The sequence below is a fragment of the Mus musculus genome, chromosome 10 (assembly GCF_000001635.26).
Source record: "Mus musculus strain C57BL/6J chromosome 10, GRCm38.p6 C57BL/6J".
NCBI classification, from domain to species: domain Eukaryota; kingdom Metazoa; phylum Chordata; class Mammalia; order Rodentia; family Muridae; genus Mus; species Mus musculus.
The window spans coordinates 103,032,532-103,046,174 of NC_000076.6; the positions used below are offsets into that span (position 1 = coordinate 103,032,532).

Below are 13,643 nucleotides of genomic sequence, written 5' to 3' on the forward strand. Positions count from 1 at the left end.
TTTGAAAATTCTATTGAAATTATTATTTTACACTCTTCTTCAGGAGTACCAAATTAGAAGTTTAGGTGGGTGATTTACCAGAAAGGGCAATTTGACTCATTTCACTTAGAAAGAGAGAGAGAGAGAGAGAGAGAGAGAGAGAGAGAGGGAGGGAGGGAGAGACAGACAGACAGAGAGACAGAGAGAGACAGAGAGACAGAGAGAGACAGAAAGAGAGAGAGATTTACAGATTAGAACTGCTTTGAATGATTCTCTTCCCTATGCAAATGTAATTTTAATTTTGGACATGAAAGATACTTCTACTTACATCAAAGCTATAGCAAGGATAACATGTGGACCCTTCTAGTTTTTTTTTTTTCTTTGCTCACATAATGAAATATAATGCTTATATGGTAATAGTGGGCATGTCAAGATAAGATTCCCCAAATTTACTTTTAGCACTTTCATATTGTAGGGAGAGTTTTGGGCTTATGGGTAAAGCATGGGGTAGAAGGACATGCATGCATGCTAAATCAGGCAAAGTATACCAAATGTAGAAAAGCAATGGTCTGGAGAAGAAAGGAGGAGCTGCTGAGAGAGAAACTCTCATGAAAAAGGACTAAAATAATTGAATGTCATGTATCATGGCAGGAAGCCAGGTGGCCTATGTTTATGTGTTCTCCTTCCCTGGCTTCATCTGTAGTCTTCCTGCAGTTCTGTAGAGGAGTGATACAGACATATATACTGCATCAAAGCAGCTTGGTAGCTTACACACACATGCCCACGCACACGCACACACACACACACACACACACACTACTGGGGAGAGAGTGAGGAGAGAGAGCGATTTAAAATATGTCTCAAGTTATAATAATCCCTGGAACACTTGCCTACAGACCTACAGACAAGTGTTGAGTTTGTCCTGTTTGAGGAGCCTTGAGTCGTACACAATAATGCTGTGAATGTTAAATGAATCTTGAAGTCTTTCAACTGTGTGGTTACAAAGCCCCCTGACATTACGAATGATGTGTATCTTGACATAATGGTAATATTACTTGGTATTTCAAAGAAACTCACGAGTTTTCAGAGCGATATATTTGTTCATGAATTTCAGCTGGTTCCAGGAATAGCTTTTCAGAATTGACTTTTCATCAAAAGAGAGGGAGTGGCATTGAGTTTAGTTCTGTGGTTCTACAGGATCCAAGTTAAATTTAAAAGATTCCAGTGATAATCTGACTTATTTAGCAACTGGTAATATTAAAGGCATTTGCTTCTATTGTGTTTCATTATGATTTTATATATATATATATATGCATATATATGTGTGTGTATGTATGTATGTATGTATATGTATATATTTACATATATATAGTAGCTACACAATAATAGTTTATTTTATTATATAAAATAATAGCTATGTTTGAGATAATAAAGATAACTAACTCCATTTCTTTTTAAAATTGTGTTAGTTGTTCTAAAGTGTTCTGGACATAGAAGATTGTTGAAGTTTTCACATGACATTTATACTTTTAAGTGGTAAAGAAATTCAACTAAACTCAATTCACCAATCCCAGTTGCACTATTAAATTATTAATCATTCAAAACTTACTTCCTAATATCATATTTGGTAAACAATTTGCTTACATTTCAATTCAGTACATTTTGAGTTTACTTTCCTTAGTGATTTTTTTTGGGGGTATGTCTTAAAGACAGACATGCTTATTTTCATGAAGCTATGTGTGAGTATCTGTAAGCTTTTTAATCTCTCATGTGCAAACTTTTTAAAAAGAAATCACAGTATAGATTTTGAGCTCCGTTGACAGATGTTTCCCCTTTGCACTAGAATTAAACTACATTAAGTGTAAAGTCTACGGTCATTAAAACAAGTCCATGAGGGTGAGCCACATAGGCAAAGTCAAGGCAGGTTCAAAGAGAGAAAAACCTTCTCCTGTCTGAGTACCTCCCCTACCAGGCACCTCCATTCCTCTGCCCTTTGACTCCACTCAAGAAGACAAGGTTTGGAAGCTGAGATGGTAAATTTGGCACTGTTTGGTAGGCCTGACATTTACTGGAAATCTAACAACTTCTTAATCATGGTGTTTCCTGCTTCATAAACCTAAGGACAGTGACGACAAAGATGGCAAGAACACAATTGTTACACCAGGGTTTATTTCTAGAGGGAGAGTAAAAGGGGAGTGCTCAGAAAAATCAATAAAATAAAAGAGAGAGAGAGAGGAGAGAGAGAGAGAGAGAGAGAGGAAGCTCAATAGGCAGGCTTCTCTCTCCTCAAAACTGCCTTGCCTCTCACAGTGAGAGCATTTGGATAAGTGATTTTTATCTTGCAGAGTTTTCTAAGTAGAGTTTGGTAAACAGAGGTCTCCGGATCTGTAGGAGGTGCATGCTGGATAGGGAGCTGCAAGGAGAGTCCCTCTCTGAGTGAACTTGACCCCTGAGCCCAAGCCCTCACCTGGTAGCTTGCCAGGTCTATCTGATTATAGTTCTTAGAGCTTGTTACCTCACGGAGTTGGAGGTGAATCTACTACACCTGGTGCTCACCTGAGTAAGACTCGCCCTCCAGGATAGAATAACCTCCCTCAGGAAGTCTTGAGCAATGGAGGTATTGATCATCTGAAGTAGAGGCAAGGTTGCCAAAAGCAGTCTAGAGTCGCTAGGCAACCTAGGCAATGTGAACTGCAACCAGAGAAGCGTCTTTGTATAAGCACGCAGAAGGGGGGTCTCTTGAGTGAAAGGAGCGGAGTTTCCGCTTCCAAATGGAAACTTGAAAATGCCTCTTCTTGAACAAGAAAGAAGTTAGTGGTTAACCGATTTGTTGCTAGCATTGCATAAGCGGTGCTCCCCGCCTTTAAAGTCTAACTCCTGGAAAAACAACATATTTTAAGCTTTCCATCCAAATATTGATGTTGGCAAACAGATAATCTAACCGTCCCTTGGCAAAGACAGTGCCGTTTTTGTTTCACAGATTAGGAATCAGAATTAATCCACATACAGGAATTCCTGCAGACTTAGAAATGGCAAAAGGAGGAGGGACGCAGGTATGTTTGACAGTAGCTCCTTAGCAGCCTGGGTATTTGCTTGTGTGTTTATGGATGCGGTGAGTGGAAAGATAAGTTCCCTAAATTCACATACCTTCACCAGATCAGACAGTGGATCCGCTCTCAGCACTTCGGGAAGCCAAGTTTTCTGCGAGTCTCCTTGCTGTTTCTGACTTAATTCTGAAATGCAGGGTTTCCTCCCCTTAGCTTCTAAGATTGTGCTCTCAAGTAAAAATTTCTTAACATCAGCGAAAATTTTCTGTCATTTTTCATTCAACAGAGCTGACATTTTACCTTTACCAAGGTGCTGTGGGTGGTGCCAAGTTTTCTACAAAAGAGGGGTGCCCCGATCGCCAGGGAAATGTGTCATCTTTTAAATTCTAGCACCACGTGCTCACAAATGTACTCTTTTATCAAGTCAAAAAAAAAAAAAAAAAAAAAGTAGATGGAGTCCTGCTTCATAGATGTTCTCTAAAACCACACAAGCTTGAACGCAAACTTGTTTATCATGAGCAGTCCCAATATTTACTGTTGCTCCTGTAACCACTAAGGTGACAATATTTATAAGATACCAAAAAGAAAGAAAATCCTTTAGACATTTTTTCTTCTCATTTTCTTGCTTGGTTTTCACACTCGTGCAGTAGCAAACCCATTATAATAAGGAGGATTTTAATTGTAAAAGCGACTGTTTGGAGAAAATGGCTTTAATGCAATTAGTTATAGGGGAACCTAACTCCAATAGTGTGTGCGTTTCTGATTGAGGTTCTTGGAGTTCTTTCACACTGTATTTGATTCATATGTGCTACTTTTGGGGGGAGAATTATACAGCCCGTCTTTCTCTGTGTTAGGATTGGCTCAATAATTGAATTGAATTAAGCAAATCTAAGTAACTCATTGTTCTATTTTGAGTAAGAATGCTCTTTAATCTCGAATTCTAATGTTAATAAATCTTGAACACGGTCTTAGCATTTTAAAAGAAATGCAAATCTTGGCAAAAAGAATTAAGGGAAGAAACTTTAAAGTACTTTTCATTTTTAAAATGAAAGAAAGTGGGCTGTGTCTCCTTTAAGGTATGCAGGTCTCATGGCGTATCTAACCATTTAGATCACAGTTGAACCAAAGCACTTTTAGGATGCAAGGGGATCTTTACAATTAATTATGCAACGTTTTAGCTCCAGAAGTAATAATGGATCAAGTAAACTCTCCTACTTTTCTGTAGCTTTGCTGTTGATGAGCATTAAATTAATTGAAAGTCAAAGGATACTCTTTTTAGATAGTGTGTTTGTTTGTTTATGCTAATTAATTTTTAAAAAAAGATCTTTGGGAGAGGAAGGATGGCCTAATGTAATCAGTGGAGAGAAACACCAAGTTGTAAATTAAGGTTCAAAACATAAAGGAAAAAAAAAAGCTTGTGAGGTTCTGAACAAGGAAGGTCCTAGGATACTTCAAATCTACCCTGTGACTTAGTTACTAAGCCAAAACAAATTTTACTTACCCTACAGGAACAGAAATGAAATTGGTCACAGAAGAAAGTTCAGATCCATACTGTAAATCATGCTATGTAGAAATCTTACGCTGAGAGATACTTTGGAAAATGTTTTTGTCGACTAAAGTCAGGATTTAATTTTTTTTTTTTTTTTTTTTTTTTTTTTTGGTAGTGGCTGTGACTGAGTCAAAAAATAATTTAAAAGTCTACCCTAAGAATGGTTGAGGGAACTGGAGATTTTTGACCCAGGAGAAGATACATGGATGGATGATTAAATGCTGGACAGCTTTGGATCAGAAATAAACTTTTTTGTGTTAAAAAAGTTTTTAACAATTAATGATCCCTATGGCTATAGTGGGATAGCTCTCATAGCTGCACACTACTGGAGATTTTATAGTGGTGCATATGGGTTGTATAAATGTCTTTAAAATCAGTGTTTCCAAATGATATTCTTAACCCTTGAAGACATGTCTATCTATGGAATGGCTTTGCAAGAAAATCAGAGTACCATTGTTTTCTAAATTAGGATCAACTTTTACTAAGAAGAAAAAATGTTTTTCTGCCACTAGTAATTTCAAAATATGTAACATTTGAATGTCCTATTAATAGATGTTTGAATCTCTAATGATATACATGTTGGTCATAATAGAAGTTCATATCTATTAACCCATTGTGCCAAAATAGTAATAATTATGTGAGGGCTAGATTCAAAGTCGCAGCATGTATATCCAGATTTTACCACCTGTTTGCTGAGGATGATGGAAAAGCAATATCAATGTTCTGGTTCTCCATTATTGTGTGCAAAATGGGGATAATTTCCATCCCAGGGTAGAAAGTGAATATAAAGACAGCTAATATGCTTAGCTATGTAGGGCAGTGATCAGTTTTATTTTTTAATGTAATTTTCAAAATTGATGATGGAAAAATCACTCAATGAAGTCTATGAATCAAGAGGATATAAGCTAATGGTGATATGAAATGAAAATGGTTCACTGAAGAAGCAGTGTAATTCAACCATTAAAGAAAATGAAATTTGCCACACATGGTGATACAAGACTTAACTCCCAGCACCCAGGAGGCAGGAGCAGGTAAATCTCTGTTTGAGACCAGCCTAGTCAACAAAGTGTGTCCCAAGACAGCCAGGACTGTTACACAGAGAAACCCTCTCTGAATAAACAAGACAACAACAACAACAAAAGAAATGTATAATTAACTGGGCTTACTGCACATGCTACAGTTGTATAAGTTAGTCTTCTCCCTGGGACTCCTGACAGTGGAAGCAGGGGCTGTCATTTTACTCTGTTGCCTGCCTTTGGAACCCTTTCCTCCTACTGGATTGCCTTGTCTGGCTTTAATAGGAGAGGAGGTGCCTAGTCTTTTGCAACTTGATATGCCATGGCTGGTTGAGATCCATGGGAGGTCTGCCTTTTTTTTTTTTTTTTTTTTTTTAAGAGAAACAGAGGAGGAGTAGATTGGGATAGGGTGGAATTAGGTAAAGGGGAGGAGCAAAGAGGGGAAGAGGGAGGGAAACTGTGGTTGGGATGTAAAAATAAAAGAGAGGGAGGGTGGGATTTAAATCAAGAATCATACATAGGAAACACATTTCATAATATTGTTACGTCCAAGGTATGTGTGCACAGTGTGCAGTTAGGCACTGAGATATGTGTACCATGAAAATAAGTGTACTTGCTGCCACTTGCTTTTCAGTTAGGATATAAACATTAAGTGTTGCCTGTAACACACATTTTCCAAGACCTTTGTCACTCAAGAAACTAGTGTCTTACTCTTAGCTTTGTTAACTATCCCTATAACCAAAACCAAATGCAATTACCACACAAGGGCTCAGTTTCTACAACAAGCTATCATTGTAAAACTTTTGAAAAATACTACATTGATTTTTTTTGGACAAAATGTATTGCTTTAAGATGTTTCTCTGTACTAAAGGTATCACTCTTCTTCTTTTTTAAAAAAAAATTATTACATATTTTCCTCAATTACATTTCCAATGCTATCCCAAAAGTCCCCCATACCCTCCCCCCCTCTTCCCTCCCCATCCATTCCTATTTTTTTGACCCTGGCATTCCCCTGTACTGGGGCATATAAAGTTTGTGTGTCCAATGGGCCTCTCTTTCCAGTGATGGCCTACCAGGCCATCTTTTGATACATATGTAGCTAGAGTCAAGAGCTCTGGGGTACTGGTTCGTTCATAATGTTGTTGCACCTACAGGGTTGCAGATCTCTTTAGCTCCTTGGATACTTTCTCTAGCTCCTCCATTGGGGGCCCTGTGATCCATCCAGTAGCTGACTGTGAGCATCCACTTGTGTGTTTGCTAGGCCCCGGCCTAGTCTCACAAGAGACAGCTATATCTGGGTCCTTTCAGCAAAATCTTGCTAGTGTATGCAATGGTGTCAGCATTTGGAAGCTGATTATGGGGTGGATCCCTAGATATGGCAGTCTCTAGATGGTCCATCCTTTTGTCACAGCTTCAAACTTTGTCTCTGTAACTCCTTCCATGGGTGTTTTGTTCCCAATTCTAAGAAGGGGCTCTTCTTTTCCAAATATATGTGTTAGAGGAGTATAATCAATAGGCAGCATTCAGAGATGGAGTCTTTGGAAGAAATCAAGGTGAAGTTAGGTCAAGAGGAAGAGTCTCATGATGGGTTTTTTACCTTTAAGAAGAGATGAAGGTTGGAGAAAGTATTTTCCCACTCTATGTAGCCCACAGCACAAAAATGGCTTCCTTCAAACCATAACCAAGACTCCAGCAGCACTTTGCACTGTGATGCTCAGCGATGCTTATCCACAACTATGAGAAGTAAAACAATCTGTTGTTTCATCCCTTAGGTCTGTGGTACTGCCATGTAAGATAAGTGCCTCCCAATGTTTGGAAATACTGTTAGGAAACTTTAGCTTTTTCCCAGGCATCCTGGGTTTAGAAGCAGCACAGATTGCTTGAAAGACTCAAGGAAATCATATGTGGGGTAGAGTTCTTCACTCAGATTTAAGCATCAACATATAGAACTCTTACCAGAGTTTTAAAAGTTAATAATGTTCTCTGTATATCATTGGGATTTTGTCTTCCAAGGACAAATAAAGGAACCATTCCATTCTTTAAGTAGGACCTTTGATATAGGTAAACCTACAGATTTAATGTTAATCTCACACACACATACACACACACACACACACACACACACACACACACACACACACACACACACACATATATATAATTAATATTTGCTTATCTCAAAAAAATCCTAATAGTTACTACTAATAATACTCCTCGGGAATATTATTGTGGATGTGTTTTCAGAAACAATCACAAAACATATAAAGGCCACACCGGGATGGAACCAAAAGTTCTAAGGCTCTCAGTGTGCTTTATTATCCCTTGTTAGTTACATCTCTCCATCAACACCCTTCCATCTCTCCATAGGCACCGAACTTCTTCCCTATCATCAACTCCCTTGTTTCTGCTGCTTTCTATTGCCTGTGTGTGTGTGTGTGTGGCAGATTTATTGGTCTTAAGATATTTTGTTTTGGATGCATTCCTTTGCCAAAAAGGATTCAATGACATCAACTCATCCTTCAGGATGAAATAGAATATGGAAAAGTCCTTTCCATGACCATCCTCACTTGGAATTAATTCTTCTTGTCTCCAGTTTTAAACGTTGCTTTAATATTAAAATGAAAATTCAAAAGAGTATTTATTAAGTATAGATTGATACTCACTTAAAAGTTAATATATGAGAAGAAAAGGTTTTTTTTCTACCCAGTATAAAATATATCAAGATTTAAACACTGAGTAAAGATTAAGACTCAAACTAAAGAGTAGATGTTATTTGCTTTGTATGCCTAGAGGTGAACCAATATCATTTTCATTGAAAGAAGGATGAATAAAAAGAATATGGGCATTCTAGTTAATTATGTGACATACCCCTTGTGACTCTGGTGATGAAAATATTTCATTGGTTAATTCTGTGGCATAAAATGGTGCCTACAGAGTACTAGGCTGCTGGTTTTATTTTCTATAAATATAATTTTATTTGCCACTGTAAAAAAATTAATTAACATGCTATTAGAAATATATACTTTGGGAGCAAGCAAGATGTCTCAATGGGGAGAACTTTTTATTGTTTACCCCAAAGGCCAGAGTCTGATCCCAATCCCACATGGTAGAAGGAGAGAATTGACTCATTACAGAATTCAAAAACAAACATAAATAGATTTAAAATAATTTAAAATAAATATATTTTATAATTCCAAAGTATTATACTGGCTTTTAATGATGGGTAGTCAAGAGAAGTATTCAGAGGTTGCATTTTACACTCACCTCAAGATAGATCTAGAGAAGGCAATATGTACAGATCTTTTAAGCACATATTTCCATCAGTCATGGAAAGACGTACCAAGTACGCTATTCAGAATTGATCTACTTTTGGTCTGCTTAAAGAAATTTTGGGTTCAGTTTGGGAGATTAGTCTGCAAAGCTTTACTGTGCCATGATACTATTTATTGTTGACAGCATACAACCAAGAAACTGAGACTGAGGCTTCTCATACAATTTATTATTTGACCTCATAGAGGCCTGACACTGTGAATTGTATTGTTAATTTAATGGTAAGAAAAAACCTCAGAGAGTCTGTCACTTTTGCAAGATGATTCATCAAAGTGAGGAATATAACACGGGTCAGGCAGATTATAAAAAACATGTTCTTTTCACTTTCTTCCATATGCTTCATACCAAAATATGTACTGAGCAGGGTAAGGCTGCTGGGCTGAGTTCTTACTTTGTTCTATGTATCCTATTGAGTTATTCTAAACATTGGTTTCATTTTGAAGTTCATAAAAAAAAAATCCATGGTTAGACCAAATTTCAGTGATGCAGAGAGATGAGAAACAGACCCGGACTTACTATGTCTCCTTGTAATTTTCTGATGCTACATGAAGTTTGGTAGAGAAGTCTAGAATCCAGTAACTTTCAATAGAAACCTCAAATCCACTTCAAAGTTTAAAGTAATAAATTTGGCCTTTATGTATTTGATTTGGAATATGTTTAGTTACTTTATTAATAGTTATACATTTATAAATGTGTAAATCTAAAATTTCCTTTAATCCATAACTTTTATTATGTTGTAATGTTAAGGGATAACATAGTTGAAGTTTTCTACTGTAAGACAAGTTCCTCTCTATCAACCTTACCCACACATGCTGATCCTGCACATATACACAGCTTATATAAGGGACTAGAGAATGTTAGTTATATAATATGGGGTTCTTAAAAACCAATTGCTTGTGAGCAGTGAGGCGTATATAAAAGACTACAGAATATAAAAAGACTTTTATCAGTTTTTGGCATGTTTGCTGTAGCTGTCAGAAACTTTACATATGTTCCTCCTACTGCATTTGTAATTCCCAGGGATGGACCAGAGTAGTTCTGATAGGATCCGAAAATAACCCTGATAGTATCTTTAACAGAAATTATAGCAAATTCATAATTCTCATTAATTCCAGTCGCGTACTCATTATGGACAAGACGTTCCATTTACTTATCTGGTTACATCTAGCAAATGAGGCAGGATTTTGTAAACTACTGATGGACTTGCAGTGTTAAAGGTCTCTGAAGACACAATGTAGTAATGCTGATACAGAGGACAGCGACTCAGCAATTGTAAACATAAGTCAGGGAGAACAAGGGGTATTTTTTATGTTTTATTAATTAATTTGTCACCCCCGCTGTCCCCAGTTTCACAGAAAAACTGAATGAGGGTGTTACAAATGCCAGACGACCCCATTAAGGCTGAGGGCAGATGATCTCCATGAGTTCAAATACACCTTGGGCACTTTGTGAATACCAGATCAGCCAGAGCTACATACCAAAAGCCTGGCGAACAAAATATGAAGGTTTCTAGAAAGAATCCCCTTATAGTGCTTTACCTAGTGCTTAGTCTGGAGAAAAGGACAATGATGATATAGCAGACATGATCAAACTGCCCACTAGTCCAGGCTGCTTCATGAGGACTTCCTCCCTGAGCGCTGACAGGACATCATGCTTACCTCACACAGTTCTTTTTGACTTCTACTAGAAAACTCTTGACACCTATTGTCCTTTGCCCTAAACTGCTAACAACAGGGACATGGGTTCTAAGAAAATCAAACAAAAAGCTTCACTTCATGTTTTGGTTTAGGGAAAATCTGAGCTCCTTACAAATAGCTGATCACATGTGTATTTGGGAGGGAGGGCAGAAGCTTGATAAGAGGTGTCACACAAAGCTTTTATACATTTATAGGTACAACTCATTTGTTGTACCTATAAATGTATAAAACTGAGGAGCACAGCTCATAATGAAGTGGAATGACTTGCAGTAGGCTAAAGATATTTGTAACATATCTTAACAACAATTTGTTTACTGTGTTCACAAAGGTGGAGTTGGTGGCCCAGACTCTGAGCAGGGACTCTTATTACAAGCCAGTGTATTTGACTTTCATATCAAAAACATTTTGGAATCTCTAAATAAATCATCTAACACTTTCATCAGGCTTTTATTGTATAATGATTTAGTATAACCATTTCTACCTAACAAAACAAAACCAAAAACAACAAAAAACAACAACAAAACAAAAACATAAAACGAAAAAAACCTGGTTAGTCCTCTGCACCAGCAAGAGGATATAGAAAGGAAGAGAAGACTCTAATTCAGGTGTTAAAAATAAGACAGCTTCCCATAAAGAGAGTCAGTTGGACACTTGAATAGTACCAATGACTAGGTCTGCTACTGTAAGTATAAAATTCATTGTCAGATACCTGATAAGACAGGCTGATGTATTTATCTTCTTGAATTCTAAAGGCAATTATTTGTTTAAAATGCCTCAATGGCTAGCAAGATGGCTGGGCCTGTAAAGACACTTGGGCTCAGTGCTGACAAGGTAAGTTCCATCCTGGATCCCACAAGGTGGCAGGAGAGAACTGACTCCTGAGAGTGGTCCCCTGGTGTCCACTACCTAGTCTCTCTCTCCCTCCCTCCCTCCCTCCCTCCCTCCCTCCCTCCCTCCCTCCCTCCCTCCCTCCCTCCTTCCCTCCCTCCCTCCCTCCCTCCCTCTTTCTCTCCCTCCCTCTCCCTCCCTCCTTCCCCTTTCTTCTTCTCCACAAGAGACAGAGACAGAAACAGAAGAAACAAGAACACACCCACAATAGATAGATAGATAGATAGATAGATAGATAGATAGATAGATAGATAGATAGGTAGGTAGGTAGGTAGGTAGGTAGGTAGATTGATAGACAAACTTTTAGGAGTGTCTCCTAAAGAAAACAGAAGGGAACAATTCTTTGTTCAACCACTTAATGTTTTATTAAATTTCAAAAATATCAGTTTCATGAACACAAACATACTACCAGTATGACAAAATGACAGGTTTCCTTGGCTGATCACTTTAGGGTAGGTACAACAAACCACATTAAAAAGAACTTCTGATTTAAACACCATAATTCAGAAACAGTTTTATTGACATTTATTAATCATTGTCTACAAATTCAAGAGCATCAATACCAATGATCTTCACAGTTATTATGAAAAAAATCACAAAAGTTACAGAAGAAAAAACTATGAGGTTTATTTTACATATGAAAACAGTTTAATAATAAATATCTCATTTCTCATACTAGCCTTTCCACTTCATTGGGGAGGTTCATGAACCATAAAACCCTATCAATGTCAGTTTTTATGTGGTTTTTCTCCTTCAGAGTTGAAAATAAGCTGAGATAAAATATTTTCCATCATTACTTTATGCTGATTTGTGGATGTTGTTAGCAAAGGGATGGCCCAACTGTTCACAAAATAAATACATGTAGAGCTCAATTTCTAGGTTGAAACATATGAATCAATGTTTTCTTTATAGATTGACAGCTCAAGGCTCATTAACATTTCTATCTCAATCAGGTTAAAAGAGATTTACAGGTTTGAAATGCAACAGGAGACCAAAAAGTACATGGGGGATTACGTTTAAAAAAAAAAAAAGTAAACAAATTATGTTGAAATCTGTTTAGTCATCTCTGGGTAAAGAATTTCACTGGAGAGCAGGAGAAACAAAGGAGAAACCTGAAGTTCACTGGATCCTATTACACAGAGAAACTACCAAGCCTCCCTGGAGCACCCTGGTTTAACTTCCTGAAAGGCATTCCAGATGCAGAGTAAAAGCACCTCTAAGCCCAGAGCCCAGTGCAACATTCTGCTTACTGTATTTGCTGAGATAACAGGGGAGACTTACCCTCACACTAGTAAGACCTTGCTAAAAGTTGTCTGAAATTAAAGAAAATATACTAATATTTGCAAATGATCGTTTTCAGGTGTGAAAACAAATTTCAAATGGCAATTTAAAGGTGCTTTAACAAAATTTAAAGTGATTGGGCATGTGTGAGTGAGTTGAACTGTTCTAAAGAATTGGAATACACATTTACCTCTTATAAGCAAGGATAAAACACAATTGAGTAAAATATTACAGATATACGTTCAAATTATTAGGTTGATAAATGTTTAAATTCATCTTTCACTTTAACTTAAATGGTACATATACTTTTTGACCATAATAAATTCTAAGATACTAAGAATTTTTGTAGATTCAAACTTATTAATGCAGTAATTATCCACTAACATTTCTCTAAGCAATATCAACATCCATTCACATATTATATTAAAATAGCTAAAAGAATAATTTTGAATATATGTGTCATAAAATATAAATGAAAGGAGAAAGTGTACATACACATTTCCCTGAGGTGTCTTAAAAATTATTTTGGGATTAGGCCATTTCACAAGAATGCAAGAGGAACTGCAAATGCTGGACGACAACATAATAAATTATCATAATGAAACCAAAAGCGAAATGTTCCAAAACCTTGTTCCCAACTGATAACAGGCCCAGATATCCACAGAGTTAACTAAATCATGGGCTTGTGTTTGCAGTGCTGGAGATGGAAGTATTAGGTAGAGAATTTCGCTTTCTTTTTGCCACTTCCCCAGCTGCCACTGAGTCGAACAGGATTGTCACGGAATGATATGCGCTCTTTAATAGAAGGTCTTGTATGTGTTATCGCTGGTGCAATGATTCCCTTGCTTGAGCAACC

General features: G+C 37.1%; 1 protein-coding gene across 10 annotated transcripts in view; it reads right to left on the bottom strand.

The window, feature by feature from the left end:
* Positions 1-11,845: 11,845 nt before the first annotated feature.
* Lrriq1 (leucine-rich repeats and IQ motif containing 1) overlaps positions 11,846-13,643 on the bottom strand; it is a 191,999-nt gene continuing 190,201 nt past the window's right edge. For 9 of the 10 annotated variants that reach the window (XM_011243593.2, XM_030245338.1, XM_030245337.1 and 6 more), the window contains one exon: positions 11,846-13,642. In XM_011243593.2, coding sequence (XP_011241895.1) covers positions 13,500-13,642 — 143 coding nt within the window. In that variant the 3' untranslated portion in view covers positions 11,846-13,499. The remainder of the gene's footprint in view (position 13,643) is intronic. The other variant, XR_871734.2, reaches the window with a different exon arrangement.